Consider the following 23,469-nt stretch of genomic DNA (forward strand, 5'->3'; position numbering starts at 1 on the left):
CCTCCCTTTCGCCAAACAATGCCTTCCCGCTTGCCATTTCCCCCGGTTCGCCTGGTAAAAGCACCAGGCATGATCTCGTACTCTACATTCCTGGATATCAAAATCGCAAAGGAATAACAAAACAAGAGCAGAATGTCGTCCATAAAAGATTCCACCGAGGATTCTTATATCACCGCAAAGCCTGCCTGCTCCAACTCCTTGCCGCTTGGCAGAATAGGACGTCCTTGCATCGGGAATGGCCAGAAGAGAGGGTTCTCCATACTATCCCCCGTCTTCTTGACACTGGCTGTGTCATCGCCTCCCGCAAGGAGCTGACCTGTGCCCCATTGACACATAATGTCCCCCTCGCGTACGCTGGGCGCAAAGAAGTTGAGGCTCCCTGTGTGCGGCTTCACCAGCCGATCGTACTCTTCCGCTGTCAGCTTGTCGCCGCTGATGCCCACTTCGATGTCCCATTTCTGGGCGAGATAGCGTAGTATGTTGAGAGCCTGCTCGGCAAAGTGATGGCAGGGAGCCATTTCGGTGAGATCCGCGATCCCCTGAGTAATTGATTCCACCACATGAGGGTCGATCTTTGCCGCCCTCTCCATGTCTCTCTCCATGTCGTCATCCTCATCATCCGACTTAACCGTTGTTGCCCCAATAGCCAAATGCATGATGGCTGATGTGAGGACAAAGTAGGGGACGAAGGATGGAGTCCTTCGCAAGGTGTATAGAGATGAATATGACCTCGAGAGGCCTTGGATGGCGTCTGCTGCCTGAGAGCAAACGTCTCGCGGCGAGACCTTGGATCCGATGATCCGTAACTTGATTAGGGGTCGGAAAAGTAGTAAGATCGCAAAGTGATAATACATGCTATGCTAATCAGCAAACCCATTCCGCCATGGTCGGCACCCTGCAACACTTACTGGGCAAATAAAACGGCTGGGGTAAAATTGTGCCCCAGCCGCAGCACCTCTGGTATCCGATCATACCAGTTCAGGTACTGGGTGTAAATGTCCAGCAGGTCCCTAGATGTCAGGGGCCTGCCCGGAGAGTGTAGAATGTACAGAGATCGGTGAACCAGCACACTCAATTCGCAAAAACACTTGTACACGGATCGTACATTAGATGGCTGCTGGCATGAGCGTTGCAGCGGAGCCCCTGCTATCGTCAGACTCGTCGGAAGCGAAATGTTGCTGCTTGACTCACCGTCGTCGGTGTAGGGCACCCACAGAGAAGCCTCGATATCTCCTATTATCGCGGGCTTCGGTGGTAGGTGAGGGAAGCAGGAACACTGAGGCAATGAGCCCGTGGCGAGGGACCAGGCACTGTGGAAACAGATTAGCAGCAGACACGCAATCTTTGAACCATCAACTCACTGATCCAGCGCAAATGCTCCCCAAAAGGTTGCCGACTGAACTGCGATTTCATCTTCGTCCCCCTCATCCTGAATGCGGTGGAGTCCCATCTCAATGGCAAGCCGGATACTTTGACCTGCATAATACCAGCTTTCTGAGTCTCGTCCACAACTTGCTTCACGAATTGACATTATACCGAGCGCTTGAATCGTTGTCAGAGAGTGATGATCTGTCTCTTGAGCGAATAGTCGCAGCGACTCCTTGAAAAAGTGATCGCCAGATGTGTAGGGGTCGTTAGGATTCGCACGCGACATGGGCTGAGTCGAGAATCGACAGCCCAGGGCGAGAAGAGCATTCATCAGGATCGGCGAGCAGTATCGATATCGCCCCTCCTGAAAGTCTTGCAGGAAGTGTTCCTTGCTTAACGAGGCAAAGGTAGGATATTCCCAGCAAAAGTAGAGCGCCAAGAGGTGCTGCACGAGGGTAATATCTTGAGTGATGTTCGTCCATGTGGTGGCCGGCACTCGCAGCTCAGGTTCATTCAATGGTGACAGAACCTGCTCGACGCCGCGATACCTCGGCATGCCGTCTGACATTTGGTCTGGGTAGATGCCCTCTGCCCATGATCCTACTCGAGTCTGTGGCGGCCCTCTAAGATCCGTCGTCCAGCTCATGACGTCTGGGTGCGAGTTGCTTCGAGTTGATCCAGCCTGGCTATGAGAAGAGAAGTGCCAAGGACTATGCTGACCCATCTCAGGCCTCAGCGAACCCTGTGGCGCGGCCACAGGGTTCACACCGAGGCTCATGGCCGCCAATGTTCCAAGTCCACCACCCGGAAAGCCAGCAACAGGGCCCATAGTAGGTGCTTCAGGCCGCGGGGCGAACGAAGGTATTGCGCCTCCGCCTGAGGGCAGGATGCCACCGAGCCATTCTGATATAGTCTCAACAGACTGGCCACCACGAAGCCGAGTCAGGACCTCCTCCCAAAGCTCTGGCCGGACGAGCGCAGCAAAGACTTGATCGCTAGAACGCTGCCGTTGGCGGAGGTTTTCAATCTCGGACCGCAGGTTTTCTTTCGACTGTCGCACAGGGATCTCGTAAACACATTCGACGTCTTTTTGTCCTTTACAACGCCCACATGGCTTTTGGCCGTCGCACTATGGTGTGATAAGTGTTAGTAAAGAGGGGCCTTCAAGTGAAGCATATCATGAGATGAGGCGATCCGAATCACCACGTACCTTTGCGCGCTTCTTGCGACATTCTGTACAAGCATTGGGTGTCACGATACCCAAGCCACGACGGCGCTTTGAGTTTTGCGAATGACTGATTGGGTTTGCGGTGCCCGAGGCGGTTGAAGGTGTATTAGAGGACTGGACTGAGGTGGGGGTAGGGTTGCCCTGGGATGGAGCTCCCGAAGCTCCCGCGTGAGCTCCTTGACCTTGAGGCGTGTTTTCAGAGCTGGGGTGCTGCTGGTTGGGCCCCCCCGAAGGGGCGCTGTCCACGTCCATCGGGCACGTTCCAGGCCTTGCCAGAAGGCGGTTGACGAGCGCTGAAGAGGAGGAAATAGGTTCGTTCGAATGAAAGTATCGGTGTCGTCGTCTCAAGTTTGCGAATTCCGACCTTCAGCTCAGAGGAAATGCGGCGGGATGAGGTCTCGGAGGGACGATGTTGAAGGACGCTGCGGCGCAGTCTGACATGCTGCGAAGAAAGATCGTGATGGTGGGTTGAAGCTTGAGCTTGGAGCTGGAGCTGGAGCTGGAGCTGCTTCTCTTGCCTCTCCTACCAACCACCAAAGCTTCCGGAGCAATTGCCGGTGCAGCTTGGGCAGCTATAGCTCCTACTTCTGCTTTCGCGTCACCGTCTGTGGTGGGGGGGAAATCGTGAACGCGGAGGCGACCGTTTAGAATGGTCCAAGCTCTCGAGATCGAATCAGATCGAGTTGTAATGAAGTCGCGATTGCTGGGCTCGGAGGCGGAGAATCGGGCGTCGGGCGATTTTTCCTACCAGAGAGCTAGCTGGTGGTTATACCGAGACTAGTAGAGGTGAGCTGCGAAGCTCACAGCTGACGGACTGGCGTGCAGGGGTAGGAGGAGCAATTCGCCGATCCTACGAGTCAAGCAAGGGAGGAAGAGAGAGACGTAGGCGATCAAAAAGGCCAGGGGTGATGGCGCTTTCAAGCGCGCACAATGCCACTCTGCACTCCTGTTGTTTTCGCGTATTGCAGGACGATGATTCCGCTGCCGGGAGACAGAATTGGGCGGCGGTTACTTCGGTGATGGTGCCAGTAGATATCCGTCAGTGAGTCGCCGTTTGCCGTGGCCCATGCGCGACGCGGACTGGCAACTATCGAAAGCTGGCGCGTGAAAGAAGAGGAGGATATGTTGGAAAAGCGGAAACGATAGAAGAGAAGGAAGAAATTGGATCTCTCGAGGAATTAAAAAGGACCGCGATTTCGATTTCGATTGCGATTGCGATGGCGGTTGTCCTGTCGCTAGGAAGGTACCAAGGAAGTAGTCGCATCCAGTCCAGACCAACCTCGTGCCGGTTTAGACGCAGGGTGGAATCACGGCGAAGCTTTTGGATAGCGCGATGCTCCTCTTTTGTCTTCACTCGACTCTGTCTTCCTGGTCTGTTTCTGTCGCGACCCGTCCTTGTTATCCCCGATTCGTTCTCGGTGGGCTTGGCGTCGTTTTTTCTCAGTCAACGAGTCGATCGCGATGTCCGGGTCTCGTCTCACGATGCATCGTCTCGTGGAGCTGGCAATGTTTAGCTCCAGGCGGGTCACTTGGTCTCGTTTCGCTCCTCTGCGGATGACCTGGTTGCGAGTGGAAAGGAAGGGAAGGGAAAGGATGAAGGATGATGAGATGGAGGGGAACGAGTCTCAAGAGTGGTATCTAGGTTTGCGATTCCTCGTTGGAGGACGGGGATTATTCCGCTTTAGGTTCCGTAGAGAAGGCGAAGCTTGTTTTTTCTTGTGGTGCTGCGTGTGTATCCCTCTAGTTCTGGAGCTAGAGGTCGAGGTAGTAGCTGGAGGTATGTGAAAATCTCGATGCATATGATACCGCAAATCGTGAATTAGATGTCATATTTCATCCAACGTTAGGCCATGAACTCAGGAAATCGTCACTGCAGTTGGTGATTGGTCATCCCCCATCCTGTTCCCTTTTCCTGTTATTCCTGCTATTTATGCCTCATCTTTGAAGTTTTCAACACTTTTAATAGTTCATATGGATCGCAATCGTTTTACACTCACTGAAACATTTCATCGTCCCTTGACAAGGCTTACACCAATCTCCATGTGCCATCACAGTCCCCAATCGTCCGAGCTGTCCAATTGGATCACCACGGAACCTCCCAGGCTCATGCACATCCTTTCCAGCACTGGCAACCTGCACATCAAATACCCATGTCTATCAATCCCATGTGCCCCTCCATTCTTTGTCGAAATCAGAAACCAGCCCGTCCGCCTTGTCCCCATTCGCAAATCCAACGGGCTTCCCGTGGTTTGCGTCCATGTAAAATGATGTCATAGGGGCCTTCCTTCAAAGCTATTTGGACCCTAGTGATCTATGATGGACGCTGCTCCTAAGCGATGGTGAAGAAGGGTTCTGCTTTGATCGACAAGCCTTGCCTGCCGTTCCCCTGGCGTCGCTGTCGGCAGCTTCACTTGACATCTTCACAGCCCACCGCCAAGACCGCAGACAGCCTCTAGCGCTCTCCTGTAGAGTTCAGAAACCCGAGAGTGTCCTAGCATTGTGTCTCTTGCATCTGTTGCGCTGTCTCAGATGCTCCCTCGCCAAGTTTGATACTCTTCGCGCAGTGTGCCCCTCTTCCTTTTACCCCACAATACGTCATCACCTCTGTCTCGCTTCAGCATCCAACCACTACAGCTTCGATCATGACGTTGCGCTGCAACGCCAATCCCGGCTCACGGTCTTGGTAGGGTCTTGCGATTCACAGCTGATGCTGCTGTGGTAGGCATGCGTCTTTTCGTAAATCAGCTGATTACTTGGTAAAACACTCGAGATATCTGTTAACTTGTCTCGACAGACCAAAATGCTAGAGTATACAATGAGCCCCATTTTCAAAACACCACCCTGACCTGCCACCAGTCGTATGCACCCAAAACAATGCCATGCTATTATACAGTCCCTTTTGACTCGACATAGAAGAATTACCATGTGATTTCCCATCCTAAACGGCCCTTATGCAAAGGGGTCACGGTTTCCCTTGCTTGGACTTCGGTTGTACTTAACTGGACTTCGTGGCCGGTCTCCCTTGCTTGGGCTTCGACGTCCAGAAGGTGTATAAGGTGCCGCCAGAATCGGCTTCATCTTGGGCGGCGAGTTATCCGTGTCCGTACCTTCATCGAGCATCCTATGTCGCTGCATTCTGGGCGTCTGAACAGGAATCCACATGAATCCAGGACCACCCTCTGGAGGAATTGATGGATCATGGATCGTAGTGGCCGGCTGTGACTGGACAGGCGCCGGTGCCTTGTTGGCGTAGCCGCCAAATACAAAGTTGTTTGCGATTGAGCAGAAGATAAGGACCGCAAAGAAAAATCCCTGTCCGCCGGATTAGTCTGGGGCTCATAACATCTCTCCTGAAAACTCTTACCCAGGCCTTCAGATTCATTGTGTCCGAGAACTCGTTGATGATCTCGGCAATCTGCTTCGCCGTGACCTTGACCCTCATGATGGACCCGGGGTTCTGTTCCATGCAGGTTTTCCACCCTTCACACATTGGGTCGAGAGCTGGTGGCCGGATCTCCCTCTGGCACCCGTTCACGGTATACTCTTTAGTACACTCTGCGATCTTGCCCGTGATCTCGAGACGTGCAAACTCGTTGGCGTTGTAGATGTCGGTTCTAATAGTATCCACGACAGACCAACCAATGTAGACGAAGATTGAGACCAGAAAAAAGTTGACCAGTAACTTTATCCACCGGTACAAATTGTCGGGGGCGTTGGGATGCTCTTCCAGCATATGGAACAGCTTCCCTACGAAACCCTTAGCAGGCTCCTTGGCCTTCTTCTTGCTTCGAGATCGGTGCTGCTTCGGTGCCACGCTATCGTCGGAGTCGGCCTCTGACTCTTCCCATCGGCTGCGTACTATGCTGACGTCCTTGTCGAGATTGTGCCTCTTTCTCTTGCGCATGATATCAGACACCGAGAGGTCTCGGGCTGGTCTAATCTCTCCTCTCCCAGATGTGTGCTTCTTGGTTGCGAAAGGAGACTTGCCATAGCGGAATGACTTGTCGACTTTCGATGGGCTCGAGACTCCGCTCATGGTAACATCGCTCATGCGATCCGCCTCTGGAGTATCGTTGGGGTAGTCAGACACCTCTGTCTGAGCAGGGCTATCTTCGGCACCAGAAGCTTCTGACAAGGCTAGATCCTCAAAGGGCCGTCGGGGAGTAGTAAAGGCAGGATTCCGGAAGGGCGGAGCAGCAGCCTTGGAGGGTAGTTGAGGTGTAAAGAGGGAAGTCTGGGGTGGTTGAGCTTTTGTGGGTGTGCCCAGGTTCGCAAAAGGGTTCGGTCGCGAAGATTTCGAGGGTGATGCAAAAACTATATGAGATGTCAACGGTTAGCAGCTGTTGCCAGTTCCTGCCACTGCCATAGCGCAGCAGCTGTAAATACACCAGTCATCACTAGCCAAAGTTATCACCAACCATTCTGTGAGTTGCTCTTTGCTGCATGTGTAAAGGGACTCGTGGGATCAAATGGACCGCTGTCCTGGTATTCCCAGTCCATGGGACCCTCGAAAGTTCGGCGATCCATGACTGTCAACTCGCTGTTGGAGTGTTGAGAGTCGTGATTCTGTCTGAAGTCTGCGTGTGCGGGTCGATGATATTTTTACAGGCTTGTCATCCGCAAAGAGCCACCTTTGTCAACCTGCATGCATCAATCGTCAATGGCAACCAGCGCCAATGTAAACAAAGCTCCAGCTGTCTGTTTGCCTGAGGCTGCAGCTGCCGGAAGGGGAAGTGGCTGATTATGTCAGCAACCAGGGTGCGCCTCATCATTGCCTGTGGCGCTTCAGAACCAAAGAAAGTTGTAACTTCGAGTTTGCGATCTTGTCCCTAAAAGCTTCTCATCCATCCGCTTTTCTTCACTTGCGACTCTTTCGAGAGTATCAACTTGCGGGGAACGGCCTTCAAAGATTACACGACAAACAATTTGTCTTTGAGGTCGCCGACGCGATCAACGACGCGACACCATGTCCGAAGGAGGCTCCCCTGCTGGCGAGCGCGCCAACGACCCCATTGACGATGGCCAGGAGCGGGAATATGAAGATGCTGTCGCGGCGGCCGACTCTGATCGTGAATCTGATGCGCTTTCCGAAGTCGACGAGGACCAGTTCGAAGATTACGACCCTGAAACCGCCAACATCGAAGACCGACCCGTCGACATCGATGAAGACGTTGCTCGCACGCTAAAGGCGACCAAGCGAAAGCGCACAGAGGGAGAAGTCGCCAAGAAGCCTCGAGAAGGCCGACGAGACAAGAAGCGCCGAGATCGAGATGAAGATGTTGTCATGGATGATGCCGATGGGGGCAAGAAGCCACGACGATCGAGACGCGCAGCCGATGGCGAGGGACGCCCCAGAGCCAAGGCTGCCACACCGGAAGTCGACAAGGAGGAGAATCTCACACCCGAGGAGAGGCAGAAGCGGGCCATTGACCGAGCTCTTGATGCCGCTATTAAGAAGCCTAGCGGTCCCAAGCGCAGGAAGAAGGACGAGATTGTATGTTTTACAGCGGCAGATTTTGGAGGCGAACGTGGCTAACGTTGGTTTCTTTTAGGACCTCGAAAACGAACTCGACGACTTGTTGGCAGATCTCAAGGTCCGAATGGAGCAGGCATGCCAGGCAGACAATAGTGCTCGTGAGTCTGGCCAGCCTGCTCTCCACAAGCTCAAGCTGCTCCCTGAAGTCACCGGCCTTCTGAACCGCAATGATGTTCAGCATGCCGTCCTGGACCCCGATACAAACTTTTTGCAGCATGTCAAGTTCTTCCTGGAGCCCCTCAATGACGGATCCCTTCCGGCGTACAACATCCAGCGCGATATTTTCTCGGCTCTCGCCAAGCTCAACGTTCAGAAGGAGGCACTCCTCAGCAGCGGCATTGGCAGAGTGGTCGTCTTTTATACACGAAGCAAGAAGCCTGAGCCTAGCATCAAGCGAATCGCTCAGAGACTGCTTGGTGAATGGAGTCGACCAATTCTTAAGCGGACCGACGACTACAAGAAGCGCCAGATTGAGACTCGCGAGTTTGACTATGAGTATGTGTTTGCCCTGCTAACTTGTCCAACTCGTGTACTAACCATCATTCCAGGGCCGCTAAGCTTGCTCAACGCCAAAAGGCAAACTCGCAGTTCAGCCTTTCCCAGCGCCCTGCGCAGTCTTCCAGGGACGCCGAGCGCGAGCGTTTCCTCGCTCCGTCACGCTCCAACAACTCGGCTCGCATGGTCAACTTGCCATCGAGCTACACCATCGCACCCCAGAGCACATACACTGGAGCCCGTGACTCGAACCACCGCCCACTGGGTGCTGGAGGCATGGATGCTTTCCGCAAGCTTACCCAGAAGAGCAAGAAGAAGAACAACTAAGTCCATACTGGTTGAGATTTGGTATTGGTTTCTTGGTTGGAAGCACGTGTTGGCACGCATACAGGTTGTAAGCTACTAGGGGTGGATCAAAGACGTTGGCTGGTGTTGGCGGGACAGGTACTGGCGTTTGGCGTACAAGCATTTGAAGTCAAACTTATTAGTTGAAAGTGAAGAAGGCCTGATAATTTGATGGGCTAACAGACTTTTGCCATCTCGTCATGGGTTGAGCGTGACTGTAATCGAGGCTGTGATGTTGGTGGGTTAGCGGCATATGATATGGCGATCTCTACCACGTGTCATGCGTTCATCTCGTCAAGCTCTTGCTGAAGCTGACACGTGAAATTAGAAACGTTTAGAGGTGTTTGTTGTCTGTTGCCATGGAGCTAAGTCTACCTACCACACCTTTAAGTCCTAGAGAGGCCAGGTGACTCTTGGGAACAAGCCTCAGCTCGTTCTTTGGAAGAGCGTGACTTGAGCTGTCAACCTATCGGAACTGTCATCACTTTCTCAGTTGCACCACTTCTAAACAGTCTCTCCAGCGTAGCTTTGGTGAAATCTGGTATTGTTTACAGCTCGGCATGTCGTACTGGTGCACTGCGAACCTCGTTTTCCTGCAAGGCATCGGAGGACAAAGGAAGAGATGTTACGTCGAAAAGCCCACTTTCAGCGGGAATGCTATGCCAGTCCCGTAAAGCCCGTTGCCCAAGAAGTCTATTTTTCTCACGATAGGGGTAGACGACGGGGTCGCCGGAGAGAATTCCTTGGTCCGGTCCCCTGGGAGGCTTTTTCTTGGACAAGGGACACAGTGACGTCAGCCCAACCTCTCTAGGTTTTGGGGGCTGCAGCGGTTGCACAGAAATATTGGCATCCATGCCACGAGTGAGGCTTGGAATACTGGAAAGGATATTGGCCAAGATCGTATCGACGCTGCAGTATGTGAGATCCCAATATGGAAGAAGAGATCTGGCAACAATCAAACCCATCCGTCAAGCTTTGTCAGAATTAACTTCAAGCAAATGCTCCCCCCAAAACCGAAAAAAAGTTACAGCACCTCCCTACAGCGCAATCTCCAACGGGCCGGCCGATTTGAAAGTACCCCGCGTAAGCAATGTACCTGTGAGCTGTTGGAGAAATGGCGTCAGTCCCCTAGAGTCTGCGCGCGTGTGCGACCTCTAAGCGCCGGATGCGGGTGTACCACTTTGACTGCCGTTACTCCGAATCACCTCCAACTGCCGCTGCCCGAAGATCGTTCAGGTACGGGGGGAACAAGTTTTTCTTGAAGAGCGTTTTGAGTTGCGAGGAAGAAGCTTGTTTTATTCTTTCTGGTTTGCAGGCGTTCATGGTGTTATTTGCGTTGAAGCTCAGGTCCGCGTGTTGAGAGGAAATAGGTAGGTATCAATGCATCCATCTTTCATCCGTTGTTCTGCACCAATGCATCGTCGTGCTTATCGCAATGGATGTCTCGGCGATGCCATGATTCAAGTCTTTCTGTCTCTTATAACTGTCTGCCGTACTCGTCAATATCGATCTTGGCATTGACATTTCCAATGTTGCTGTAGCTGTATAAAATTGAATGATTACTTCCGTCTCCGTCTGACAAGATGTGTTGCTCTTGGACCTCTCCCCTGTCTTTCAGCTGGTAACAGGCCTTGGGCCGCAGAAGCCGGCGATTGGGTTCCTGCTATTGGCACTTGTAAAGGAAGCCATCTTGTTCTGTTGGCCCGGCTGGACTGGACTGGACTGGACTGGACTGGACTGCGCTGCGCTGCGCTGCAAGATACCTCGTCCAGCAGAGCTTGATCAACCCGGACCCTGGCCTTGTTGCTCCTCCCCTTCCAACGCTTCAGGCCGTTCCCGTTCCCGCCTCCCGTCTCCCGCCTTCATCCATCTCTACCCAAATTTCTTCTCCCTCCCCCTCCTCTCAACTTTTCTTCTCATTCAATCTCGTCCCCAAGATCCGTCTACGGCGCCTACACTACTCGCGGCCCGCCCAGAGCCCCATCGCAATCCGTTCTGATCAATCAGACTGGATCCAGCCAGTCTAATCGGCCAATTCGTTCTGCCCGTTGATCTTAGCCAGGTTGCGCCGCCACTGCGCAATATCTTTGTTTCGACTTTTTGCGACGCGACCAATCCCGCGCCACTGCCTCACCAACACGCAGATACCATCCTCTCTCCCGTCAGGTCGACCATCTCCTATCATCTCCCGAAAACCCTCATCAACAATTACGCGGCCGATTCCCATTCTGCTGGGACCCCGATTGCTACGAACGCACGCCATTGAGACGCCCGCCCACCGAGTCGAGCACTTACAAGCACCCCTCACCCCCACCTCGATATCCAATCCATCCATTTCTCAGCGCCGAAAGAATCTCGTCGCAGTTCGCGCTACGACAGACCAGACCAGACCATCTGCAACATTCGCGACGGCCCAAAACCATTGGCGAACCGGCGGCGACAGCGATACAGGCGCTGAATTTATCCCTCCTCTTTTGAGCCTTGATTCTACATCCCGGCTGGTAGCATCAACAACACCATCATGAACGGCACAGAATCTCCCGAATCCCAGAAGCCACCGCCTTCCTCGGCCGGCACCAATGGACATGCCAGCACCAACAGCAGTCTTGCCGCCAAGAAGCGCAAGAAGGACGGCCTCAAGCCCATCATCACCATGGAAGGGGCAGGTCCTCACCCAGCGATTGGGTATGTACAAAGATTTGTTTCATCTCGTCGTCTTGTTTGTTGTTGTCACCCTCTGCACTTTTTACTTGTCTGCATCGCCTTGACTACCCGACACATTGTTTCCTCATGACAACCGCATCGAAATATGCGGTCTCGTTGCCTGGAATCTGAGCAGTTTGCGCTCGCCCTCTGCGAGGGTTGCCCTGGAGCAGTCAGGCCAGAGGGGCCGCAACCTAAGCTGTCTCACCCCCACCTACATGATTTCTTGTGTTTTGCACTCTTTTGCGCTGGTTCAGGACGGAGTCGCAGAAGAGCCTGCTGGGCACTAATTTTGGCCCAGTGCTGGCAAGGCACAGCACAGACGCCAATACGAAGATGAGATCAGAGCGACAGCTTCCTTGCGCTTCTCTGTGAAGGCCCAATGGCCTCTAGCCAAGCACCATTCCAGCGGCTTGCCCGAGGAAGGTCAGCGGCGACACATGGCGCGGTATTGCATCACATTACAGAAGCCGGCAGCGGGCAGTGAAGCAGGTTGAAACGAGTGTGGACACTGCTCACTCAACCACTGGCTCCCCCCGCCAACGATGGCTGGGATTCAGGAGCTTTGGACCGTGTGCTTGGGCCTTGATAGGAGGGCGGATCCCATAAGTCTTGGGCATTCATCAACCCTGAATCACTCGATCCATCGATCACTGGATCCCTAGGTACCTGATTCAGGGCTTGGGTATCCGTAGTGTCGCGGTCAGTCAGTCACTCGCTTGCTGCCCTTCCAAGGTAGTCTACCTGGACCGGCTCTAGCTCTCCCGAGGCACGTCCCATGGGTCTGGTGGTTGGCGATGGTCGCAGGATGTGAATGTGATGGTCTGGCATGGCCAAGGTGGTGGTGCTCATGCCCGTTACCACCTGACTGACCGGTGCCGTCACTCTGCGTTCTGCCATGCCGCTGCTTGCTCCCTTGTCTTTGCCGGCTTCTCGGTGGCGGGCTGGACTCTTTGAGCCTAGGAATCCAAGGGACCCTTTATTCGCCGGGCGGGACGCTCCGTGTTGCGCCGCGTGCCAGCCATCCCCATCCCATCCCATGGTCGTCGGTCCTTTGGGTAGGCCCCAAAAATCAGAAGCCAGAGGCGATGCAGATCCAGAGACAGTCAGAGGTTGAAGAGAAGCAAGCAATCAAAACTCAAGACAGGGAGCACGCCCCAACCAGTCAACCTGCAAATCTTTCTCACCATTGTTCTACTGCTCTCGCCTTTCCTTTCTTTTCTTTTCTCTTTATCCATCTCACTCGCATATTCCTTGTTCGCATCCGCAGCCGCTACCGCAGCGCAGCCGCCCTCCAAGGTGCCGCGCGCAGTGTCGTCCAATCCTCTGCGTCTTTGTCATCTCCATCGTCATTTTGACCTGATCCTTGTTCTTCTCCCTCGTCCTTCTTTATCCCCCGCCCATAACCCGCCACGCCGCTCGCCCGCTTGTCAACCGCGCTTCGCTACCCGATTGTTGTTATAATTCCCCTATTTCATCATCCCAAGCGAGTGTTTTCTCCAAGCATAGGGGCGAGAGAAGCGAAGAGAAAAAGAAGAGAACGCCATCCATAAGCCAGTCGCGAGCGCAAGCTGCGCCATGAAGACATCATCATGAGCTTCCTCAAAACAAGGTTGCACTCCCCCATCACCGCCCCCATGCTTTGCCCTCTCCCTCGTCAGCCTTGGGCCTTGATATTCTACATACTCTTCTGGTAGCCCAGAGTTTGTCGCAGCTTGCACCTCATCCCGGATTGTCTCCGAACAAGGCTTCGACGGGTTGCTATGGCCTTGGATGATGTTTTGATGCTTCCCCGCCATTTCACCTCACCCAAGCCCAATCCGGCAAAAGTCCCCCACCACGCGCTCCATGACCACCAGCTCTTTCGCCGCCGCCGCTCCCGCCAAATCTTGCGACCGTGGTTGTTTGATCTGCCCTGCCTTGCCTGCATTGGCTCCGCCGCAATCTTGACTTGCCATCTTCACATCTCGTTCTTGCGCCTTGGACATCGCAGTCGCTAACGTTGAACTCTTTTCCGACTCTAGATCGCATCAACTGTCAGCCATGACCCACTCCCCCTCGTCCTCGTCGGTCGACGACGCCGCCGAAAACACTGCAGATGAGGAGGATTCTGAGGATTACTGCAAGGGCGGTTACCACCCCGTTCAGGTCGGAGAGAAGTTCAAGGACGGAAAGTACACGGTTGTTCGCAAGCTAGGATGGGGTCATTTCTCAACCGTCTGGCTGTCCCGCGACAACACAAGCGGCAAGCATGTCGCCCTCAAGGTTGTCCGTTCTGCCGCCCACTACACCGAGACCGCCATCGACGAGATCAAGCTCCTCAATAAGATTGTACAGGCCAAGCCTGACCATCCCGGTCGCAAGCACGTCGTGAGTCTGCTTGATTCGTTTGAGCACAAGGGGCCACATGGCACCCATGTATGCATGGTGTTTGAGGTTCTCGGCGAGAACCTGCTTGGCCTTATCAAGCGCTGGAACCACCGCGGAATCCCCATGCCTCTGGTCAAGCAGATCACAAAGCAGGTTCTCCTTGGCCTCGACTATCTCCATCGCGAATGCGGCATCATCCACACCGACCTTAAGCCCGAAAACGTCCTCATCGAGATCGGCGATGTCGAGCAAATTGTCAAGCGCGTCGTCAAGCCCGACGCTGGCGACAAGGAGAACAACAGGAATGGTCGCCGACGCCGGAGAACTCTCATCACCGGCAGCCAACCTCTGCCATCCCCCCTCAACACCAGCTTCAACCACACCAACCTCTTTCCCTCACCGAATCCTCACTCTAGTCTTGCTGGTGTTTTGAATGAAGGTAGGGCATATTTGTTCCAATGAATCGAAGTGACTGGTTTGTGTGCAATACATGCTAACACGCTCCTCTAAGCAGGCAAGACATCAAAGGAATCATCTCCTAAACCAGGCGATGACGCCCAGAAACAGCGAGAAAAGTCTGCGTAAGTGATGGCGCCGTGGTTCAGTATCATTTTGGCAGGTGCTGACTCTAATATAGCGACCTCTTGAGCCGCGAAGTTTCTGGCATCTCTCTCGACAAGTCAAACTCGCCATCAGTGTCAACCGGCGAGAAGCGCAAAGCGGAGGATGCCCACGCCTTTGACGTTATCAGCGTCAAGATTGCAGACCTGGGCAACGCCTGCTGGGTCAACCACCACTTCACCAACGATATCCAAACGAGGCAATACCGGTCACCCGAGGTTATCCTGGGTGCCAAGTGGGGTGCCAGCACTGACGTCTGGAGTATGGCTGCGATGGTATGATGAAGACTTCTGATTCACCCAAATGGGATGACTATGGGTTGCGCAAGAATGATGAGCTAATATATGTGTGTGTCAGGTCTTTGAGTTGATCACGGGCGACTACCTGTTTGACCCCCAGTCGGGCACCAAGTACGGCAAAGATGACGACCACATTGCCCAAATCATCGAGCTGCTCGGTCCCTTCCCCAAGTCACTATGTCTCAGTGGCAAATGGAGCCAGGAAATCTTCAACCGCAAGGGTGAGCTGCGGAACATTCACCGGCTCCGGCATTGGGCTCTACCGGACGTGTTACGCGAGAAGTATCACTTCAAGGAGGACGAGGCGAAGCGCATCTCAGACTTTTTGACCCCGATGTTGGAGCTGGTACCGGAGAAGAGGGCGAATGCTGGTGGTATGGCAGGCCACGCGTGGCTGGAAGATACACCTGGCATGAAGGGGTTGAAGATTGAGGGCTTAGAAGTAGGGGGCCGGGGAGAAGGCATCGATGGATGGGCAACGGAGGTGAGGAAGAGATAAAGGCAATATAGACGTGTTGGACATGTCGCATACAGAGAGACACGAACCAAAACTCGACAGTCCGGGGGCACCACATACATGGTTGGTCTTTTTTCTGTTTGACGACCTTGCTAAGATGCTACCTGTTTGTTTCAACCGAGGCATCTTGATTTCTGCAAGAAGACGTATGAGGACATGATCTGGAAGCGAAAGACTAGGTACGGTACGGTGGTGGCTCCCCATGATTTTTGGTATCAGTGTTTGCTCATGATACGCGGATACTTTGGTGTTTTTTTCGTTCTTGTCCTGTTTTTTACACCTGTATTCCCTCAACCACATTTGTTATCAGACATCTTGAGCTTTTTTGCATGGACAAGATACGAAAACACCATGTCACGGCATGTCATTTTGCTCCTGAGAATCAAACCTGGGAAAGCTTTTTTTGTTACAATCATAGACAAGGTATGATCTATGAAGGGGGATCACATGGGACTGAAAATGATATATGAGCAAGAGTGAAGGGACGATATAGATAGACTTGAAATGATGCGATGCCTAGGATGATATGGAGACTTTCTATGGTGTGAGCCGAATGAGCGGCTATGACAGACTGACTTGGCTGTTGGATGTACGTCTAATATGCCTAAGCATAAGAATAATAGATAGTCCAAGGAGACTCGAGCCATTTGTCAAGATGTTTAATTCATCGACGAGGTAATTCAACTACTTCAACTCCAAAACATCCTTCAACTGATCCAAGGCAGCAAACAAGTCATTGTCGTGATATTTCCTCGCCACGATCTGCAGGTTGACGGGCGCGCCCTCAAAGTCTCCCTCCTCCCAGAGTTGCCTAACGTGCTTGCAGTTCTCACTCAGCGGTGTCGATGAAGAATAGGTCTCCTGTCCCTTTTCCAACGCCTTGATCGGCGTGGGTACGACAACACCGGGATAGTCGACGTAGTTCCACAAGGCTGTGTAGTTCCAGTAGAAGGCAGTCTCGTGGGTACAGGCTGGGCCGACAAATACGGGGCAGATAACGATGTCGACGTCTTGCTCTTCCCAGTGCAGGGAAAAGTCGCAGCGGAACTCATCCCGGATGAGGCGCTGCTTGAGAACGCCGTTGGCGCCCAACTCAGGGCCTTCGGCATCTTGGGTGATGTGCTTTGTCAATGGGAACATGGGCTCATCGTTGACAGCTAGGTGAGCCTTGACTGTCTTGCCCCCATCAGGCCAGTAGGCGAGACGGATGTACTTCATTGCTTCGGCGGTCTTGTATGGCTTGAAGGGTTTGAGGGTGAAATCGGGGGAGTTTTGGAGTTTTGATCGAGCCCATTCAAGAGCCCTGGTTACTGGGGGTTGCGGGATGATGTCCCCATCGTCCATCATGAAGCCGATTTTGAGAGGAGATTTGGATGGACTCTGTGGTGTCTTTAGGCCTGTCCAGGGGATGGGGATGACGCGAGGGTCTCCTATCCAGGGCTTTGCGGATATGATGGTTGACATGAGCAAGTCCATATCTCGTAGCGAAGAGCACATTGGACCTGTTGAACATAGGACGTTGAGCTCTGCACCGAAGCCTCCGGGAAGAAAGTCCTTCATAGGTAGTGTATAAGATGTTGGCTTGAAGCCATAGATGCCGCAGAAGCCAGAGGGTCCTCGGATACTACCGCCAATGTCGGTTCCAACACCCAGGACTGAACCTCGGAGGGCAACCAGGGCGGCTTCGCCACCTGTAGAACCGCCGGCGGAGAGTTTAATGTTGTGAGGGTTGAGCACACGACCTCGAGGCGATGTGCTCTCCAGGTGCATGATAGCTTGAGGTTGGTTTGTCTTGCAGTAGAAGACGGCACCAGCCTTGCGAAGAATGGCAACCATGAGGGCATCGTTCTCATCCTTGCGTCTGGTATCGAGGTAGCCGACGCTACTCCAATGACCAGCCAAGGGGATGTGCTCCTTTAGACTGATGGGGACGCCATGTAAAGGACCAACTGTCTGGCCTGTCTTTTCGAGGTGGGCGTCGAGAGACTTGGCTTGCTCGATTGCTTCGCTCATGAACCACTCGGAAAGACAGCTTGTGAGTTGATGAGCGATGATGGCTCTTTTAGCAAACGCGGTTGCTACAGCCACAGCCGTGAGTTTCTTGGAGGCAATAGCAGCAGCAAGACCGACAGCATCGTAGGCCTCTGTGATTTCTATCTCTTGAGGAGATAACAAACCACATTCTTTAGGTATGGCCGTGACATTTTTGGGAGGGTTTTCAAAGATGGATTTGGGCAAGAAGAGGTCTTGAGGAACTGAGGCAGCAAACTCGTCGAGGATGGAATCTCGAAGGGCTGAATACTGCGCCGAACCCGAAGGTGTAGGAACAGGTTGGATGATTTGCAGGGGCATCTTGTGATTAACTTCTGTGGTGTGATAGAAAAGAAAGGGCGAGTGAGTATCGTGTAAATGAACCCAGCGTAACAATGGTTTATAACATGGACGATGGCTGTCTGCCACACACTATCTAGAGCGGGGGGGTTGCTTAGACCCGGGTGCGTGGGACGAATCAGAACTAATTGCGCCAGGCACAACCATCAGCCCAGGTGATGATAAACCTCCCTTCTCCCATCAAGCTTGTTCCCGGATGAGGGAATCCGGGGACCAGGGGGCTTGGCAGACGGTGCGGGGGGTGGCTTATCATGAGGGCTAAGCGAGTTCGGCCATGGCATCGCCAACCTTGAAGGATTGGACTGCTCCAATCATGAGGATTGCCGCGTTGATCAGGAGGACTTCATCGCGGCTACACTAGAAGAAAGAGAGATGATAGTGTTGATTAGTAGGAGATAAGTTGGCATGCGGGGTAGAGATATCGTCGGAACGCGGACATCCATGTTGTTGAGCGACTCATGTTCGCCGACTTATACCAACTGGCAAAGTCTATATCAACTCGGCTTTCCCCCTCTGTCGATCTCTCATCCTCATCAACCCTCTTTGACACTCATCTTTTACCTTAATCATGTCACATCCGGACGATGTCCCCGGTACCATCTTGCTCTGGGATGAATCCCACCACGGCAACGACCTCGGTCATCGCGGCGAGGTCGTTCTTCAGCCTCAGCCCAGCGCTGACCCCGAAGATCCCCTGAACTGGTCGAGGAGACGCAAGCTGGTTGCCATCTCCATGACATATCTCTACGTCTTGGGTGTTGGTATCTGCACTACCGTTCACTACTCGGTCTTGACTCAGATTGCTGAGGCCCAGGCTCTCACTGTCAGTCAGCTCAACCTTGGAACTGGCCTCATGTTCCTCTTTCTTGGTTGGGGTAATCTGTTTTGGCAACCTCTTGCTACGACGTATGGTCGGAGGGGTGTCTACCTCGTCTCCATCATCCTCTGCATCCCACCCGTTCTCTGGACACCCTTCTCCCACGGGCCATCGCAATGGTACGCCCACCGTATCATTCTCGGCTTCATCGCTGCTCCCATCGAGTCGCTCCCCGAGCTGTCAGTCCCTGATCTCTTCTTCGCTCACGAGCGTGGAAGCTACATGGCCGTCTACGCCCTCATGCTCTTCGGGTCCAACTTTATCGCCCCCTTCTTGGCTGGTTTCATCCTCGACGGTGCTGGCTGGCACTGGGTCATGTACTTTGCCGCCATATGGGTGCTCTTTTGTTCCACGATTCTCTTCTTCTTCATGGAGGAGACCATCTACTTCAGGAACACGACCGAGACCGACACTGTTGCGGTGGACGAAAAGACCGGAATGGCAGAGACGACACAGGAAGAGGCTGCTTTCCCACCTCCAAGGACATACGTCCAAAAGTTGAAGCTTGTGCTTCTCCTCCCCGGCCGTCCAACACCCAAGCAGGCTCTCATGAAAGTATGGCGCACCTTCAAGATACTGTACTGGTTCCCAAACATCACCTGGGCCGGTCTCCTATACGGCACCAACTTGGCATGGTACATGGTCATCAACGGCACAATGTCGTCCATCCTAGGCGGAGAGCCGTACAACTTTGCACCAGCCATGGTTGGAACTGCATACCTCTCCCCTCTGGTCGCCAGCTCCTTCGCCTCGTTGTGGTCCGGCTGGTTCGCAGACAAGATTGCCCTTCGCTTGGCGCGACGCAACAAGGGTATTCGTGAACCTGAGCATCGGCTATGGGCTCTTCCACTCTCTGCTCTCATGTCTACCGGAGGACTCATCCTGTGGGGAGTCGGAGCAAGCCATGACCTTCACTTTATGGGCTTAATCTTCGGCATCGGTTTCACTACATTTGGTGTCGTCTGCGGAGGTGCCATCGCGCTGGCGTACACTGTCGACTGCTTCAAGGAGATTGCAGGCGAGTCACTAATCGCCGTCATTCTGATCAGGAACACGTTGGGTTTTGCATTTGGATATGCCATCAACCCGTGGATTGACAGTCTGGGGCTTCAGAACTGCTTCATCTCTGTTTCCATGATTTCGCTCTTTGTCACTGGCACGTTTCTGTGCATGACTGTCTGGGGGAAGCGTCTGAGGAAGTTTTCTGCTGGGAGGTATTGGTCGTATGTTGCAGAGGAGCGGACGTTGCGTCAGTAGGAGGGGATTGACTTGTGGATGAAGTTTTGGACTGGGAAGCAATGACATCTTGTGACGGGTGTTATTGGGTCCTTATTCGGCTCTGCTTAGTTCAAATTGACACTATTGTTGAGTTCAAGTTATTATGTCCCTTGCTGAAAACATGGTTGTTGGCGTGTCTGTCTCAACTCTTTACCAAGTCGAACCAGAGGATAGCATAGTTAGCAGGCTCACAATCCACAACAAGTATTTTAAATTCCCAACCATATTAATAGATACATCCAAACATGAAGAACCTATCCAAGCAAAATCATGCCTTGAAATGAAATACGCATAAATACCAAGCCAGTTCATGCGCTAATCCCCTATTTTCATGTGCAAGTCTAGGGTAGTCGATTCGGATGCCGAGGCCGAGGTCAACGGCCTCAGGCACGCGCCACCTCCGCCTCCCTCCCTCCACATTCTGGGCGCGAGAGGTGACGTGCCTCGGGATTCGGCGGGCGGGAGCTGGGGACCTCCGTCAATTCAACCTGTTCAACTCCATCCCCAGATTATCACCACCTTCATCATCCCCCATCGCGCCTGTCGCCCGTCGTCTGCGCCCTTTCCGACGAATTATCCCTTGACGATAGACATCGCGTCATGGCCGTCGACTGAAGCATCACCCGATCCGACCGACCGACCGACGCCTGCACTAATTCATAGCACGCGCCTCTCCTTTTTAATCGATCTCCTTTCGTCACGCGGCTGACGTTGAGATGGGGGACCTGAATTCCTCGTCGACGCGCCCGGCGCCATCTTCTGCTTCTAATTCAACCTCATTACCTTCATATTCCTTTTATTCTACAGCTTCGTCGCGACCATCCCTCGGTCGCATCCTCTCATTACCTCCGCAATGGCTCTCCATGTATGACGAATTTATCACCAAGAACGCCGGTCAGGTATCGCAGATCGAGAGCGCCCTGCGGAGTTTAACATACATCATACCAGGTGGGTTCACTCGTGTTTTGCGCATGTACCTGCAAGGAACTCTTTCTGACCTGTTCCAGGCCGTTTCCGCGATGCCGAGATAGCATCCGAGTCGATCCACTCGGGCGTTCAGCTCCTCTCCCTCTACCATGATTCCCTCCTCCAGAAAGCCATTGCGCGCTTGCCGATGGCGTCTATGCCGTCGGCGCATGCTCGATACACGCGACACTGGACCCAGCGGAGCAGCGCGTACCGCAGGATAGCAATGTTCCTGCAGATGATCATTTACACCGAGATGCTGTGGGAGATGACAGCCAAGCGGCGGGGCGGGGAGCGGTCGCGGTGGAAGGTGGTTGTAATACTTGAAGCACTCAAGGCGCTGTGCCGCCTCCTGCTCCTGCGCATCACGCGGTCGCGGCCGCTGGTGACGCCGGTGCTACCTGAACGGGAGCCCATCCCCGAGAATGCGACAGCCGCAGCTGAAGAGGAAGAGCTGGCCTACCGCAGCGAGAGTGAGCTGATGGACGATGTGTCGGCGAATGGCTCCGACTCTGAATCGACACACATGAAACCGCCGCACGAGCGCGAGTGGGCCATGCCCCGGACGGGCATGAGCCTGCCGTCCCTGCCAGATGCCGGGGACATCAGCTCGTATCTGCTGGGACGCGTGCTGACGGCCGACGACATCAAGCCGGCCACCAAGCTGCTCAACAAGCTCCAGGGGAGCAGCCACGGCGCCGAGATCCTGCAGATTCTGTCACCGCTCATATATGCTGCAGCCATGGCGCACAACAGCAGACGAGGGGGCAGCAAGAAGGCCTGGGCGCCTTGGCTAATTGGCTTTGCCGTCGAGTATGCAGCGCGGCAGCTCCGGGAGCGCGGGCTACGGACAACGTCCCTGGAGCGGGAAGAGTGGAACAAGAGAGGCTGGGCGATGGGATGGTGGGCGATGAGGGGCGCCTGCTACGAGAACATCACCAAGGGGGTCGTAGGAGGAGTCAGCAAGAGGATGCCGTCGTTCATTGGAGGGATCCTCGAGGACTACGAGTATCTGTGGGAGAATTACTACTTTAGCACGAGTGCGTAAGGCTCGGAGCAAGGTGGCGAAACAGGTAGCTTTTGACATGGGCAGATATGCTCCAAGATGGATCTTTGGTGTTGATCTCGGAAGAGAAGGATGTTTGGAACTCGGCCAGCAAATAGGGAGGGTGTTTGTTCGGGTAATGGACAGGAAGACGGACACGGAATGACGAGCCTTGATCCCTCTCTTCTCGTCAACCATGTCTAGATTCGGGATATGCTGGCCGGTATAGTGCCTGACGCCAGTGGGGAGTTGGGGATGATCACGACCAAGTGGAGGAGGAGGTTCGGGATCAAGAGGAGACCCCGATCAGCTTCGGAACTCTCGAGGGAGACGGAGGAGACACTCAGGCGTTCTGGTGGCCTTTGAGTTGGCCGATTGTGGGTTTGGTTTGTTTTGGTGCAATGTACTCTGCGGAAAGGAGCCGGGGGGCAGAGCACGGACGGGTGCGAGATAGAAAGTGTACAACGAACTAAAGACAGAACAAGCAAGTAGGTAATCAGTCTAAGAGAAACGAAAGATCGAGACTACTGGCAGAGTAGAGTTCAGGAACCGTCCGTGACGTTTAGGGCGTGGCAGTGCTCGGCCGAGAACATGTCGAGCCCGTGCCTGTGGATCATGTCTGTTGGTTGTCGCAGGGCAAGAGAGCAAATAGATGCAAGGGTAGGGGTTCCCGGGGGGAGTGAAGAAACACGGAGGTGCCGGGGGTTTACCTACGGGTCGGGGCCGGAGGGCCGGCGGTTTTGAATGCAGGTTTCAAGTGAAGTTGGAGGAGTGTGTGGTGGGCTGTTTGAACATGTTGGATTGGATGTGAGAGGGAAACGGGCTGTTGGGACCAAGAAGAAACCTGACGTGCATCGGGGATAAAAAACGAAATGTCTCGGGAGGATATTTTGGGATTGTTGGTGGTGGTGTTGTGTTGTCGGCCACACAATTAGGTAGAGTAACAGTCGGTAGACAAGTTTCTCGAGTGTAACTCGGTGCCTTGCAGCATGTAACCTATAACTGCATGCTATTATTCGGACCCTTAGGAAAACGGATTCGGGAATGACGAGAGAGAGAGTTTAGCAGGGATTGGGTTTAATGGGCATTTCGGTCTGGCAGTCTTATGTTTCCTCGGACTATAGCCCATTCTCGGGTAGAAACGTTCTGATCTTTTTTGCTGCTGCAAGGCTTCTGTCCCTTGTTTTTGCCTGTGCCGCTCGTCGGCGTCGACGATCGTCAGCTGAGCCAAGAAAAGTAAAGAGGGTGGGTGTGTGAAGGAAAGGAAACCTTTTTTTTTTTTTTGGGTGAAACACTGACGTCGAATGAATTTACTCTGTTCGTCATCAGACCCAAGGAGAGGGAACCGGGCTGAGGCACGAAGACACGGGAAGAGCGGGAAGACTAGGACGGGTGACATTATCAGAGACAAGACAAGACAGTCATTGATG

General features: G+C 53.5%; 6 protein-coding genes and 1 pseudogene across 7 annotated transcripts, besides 1 other annotated feature; 4 read left to right on the forward strand and 3 right to left on the reverse strand.

The window, feature by feature from the left end:
- Window positions 1-164: 164 nt before the first annotated feature.
- Window positions 165-2,848, reverse strand: NCS54_00446400 (Zn(2)-C6 fungal-type domain-containing protein; the record flags this gene model as incomplete). The annotated part of the gene is made up of 5 exons (XM_053149999.1): window positions 165-855; window positions 909-1,143; window positions 1,192-1,310; window positions 1,362-2,497; window positions 2,579-2,848. 5 exons carry the CDS (start codon window positions 2,846-2,848, stop codon window positions 165-167), a joined length of 2,451 nt encoding a protein of 816 aa, XP_053005974.1.
- Window positions 2,849-5,545: 2,697 nt separating this feature from the next.
- NCS54_00446500 (Brr6-like-C-C domain-containing protein) lies at window positions 5,546-7,123 on the reverse strand (the record flags this gene model as incomplete). Its single annotated transcript, XM_053150000.1, has 3 exons — window positions 5,546-5,908; window positions 5,961-6,910; window positions 7,015-7,123. 3 exons carry the CDS (start codon window positions 7,121-7,123, stop codon window positions 5,546-5,548), a joined length of 1,422 nt encoding a protein of 473 aa, XP_053005975.1.
- Window positions 7,124-7,535: 412 nt separating this feature from the next.
- Window positions 7,536-8,954, forward strand: NCS54_00446600 (annotated as a pseudogene). The gene is made up of 3 exons: window positions 7,536-8,090; window positions 8,149-8,627; window positions 8,681-8,954.
- Window positions 7,536-8,954: a sequence feature.
- A 2,539-nt stretch (window positions 8,955-11,493) lies between these two features.
- NCS54_00446700 (Protein kinase domain-containing protein) lies at window positions 11,494-15,464 on the forward strand (the record flags this gene model as incomplete). Its single annotated transcript, XM_053150001.1, has 5 exons — window positions 11,494-11,657; window positions 13,700-14,484; window positions 14,557-14,626; window positions 14,683-14,941; window positions 15,024-15,464. The coding sequence occupies 5 exons, from the start codon at window positions 11,494-11,496 to the stop codon at window positions 15,462-15,464; spliced, it is 1,719 nt and encodes a 572-aa protein (XP_053005976.1).
- Window positions 15,465-16,166: 702 nt separating this feature from the next.
- NCS54_00446800 (Amidase domain-containing protein) lies at window positions 16,167-17,834 on the reverse strand (the record flags this gene model as incomplete). Its single annotated transcript, XM_053150002.1, has 1 exon — window positions 16,167-17,834. The coding sequence occupies one exon, from the start codon at window positions 17,832-17,834 to the stop codon at window positions 16,167-16,169; it is 1,668 nt and encodes a 555-aa protein (XP_053005977.1).
- Window positions 17,835-18,441: 607 nt separating this feature from the next.
- NCS54_00446900 (MFS domain-containing protein) lies at window positions 18,442-20,007 on the forward strand (the record flags this gene model as incomplete). The annotated part of the gene is made up of 1 exon (XM_053150003.1): window positions 18,442-20,007. The coding sequence occupies one exon, from the start codon at window positions 18,442-18,444 to the stop codon at window positions 20,005-20,007; it is 1,566 nt and encodes a 521-aa protein (XP_053005978.1).
- Window positions 20,008-20,744: 737 nt separating this feature from the next.
- Window positions 20,745-22,042, forward strand: NCS54_00447000 (Peroxisomal membrane protein PEX16; the record flags this gene model as incomplete). Its single annotated transcript, XM_053150004.1, has 2 exons — window positions 20,745-20,976; window positions 21,036-22,042. The coding sequence occupies 2 exons, from the start codon at window positions 20,745-20,747 to the stop codon at window positions 22,040-22,042; spliced, it is 1,239 nt and encodes a 412-aa protein (XP_053005979.1).
- Between the last annotated feature and the right edge of the window lie 1,427 nt (window positions 22,043-23,469).

The sequence above is a fragment of the Fusarium falciforme genome, chromosome 3 (assembly GCF_026873545.1).
Source record: "Fusarium falciforme chromosome 3, complete sequence".
Taxonomy (NCBI): Eukaryota; Fungi; Ascomycota; class Sordariomycetes; order Hypocreales; family Nectriaceae; genus Fusarium; species Fusarium falciforme.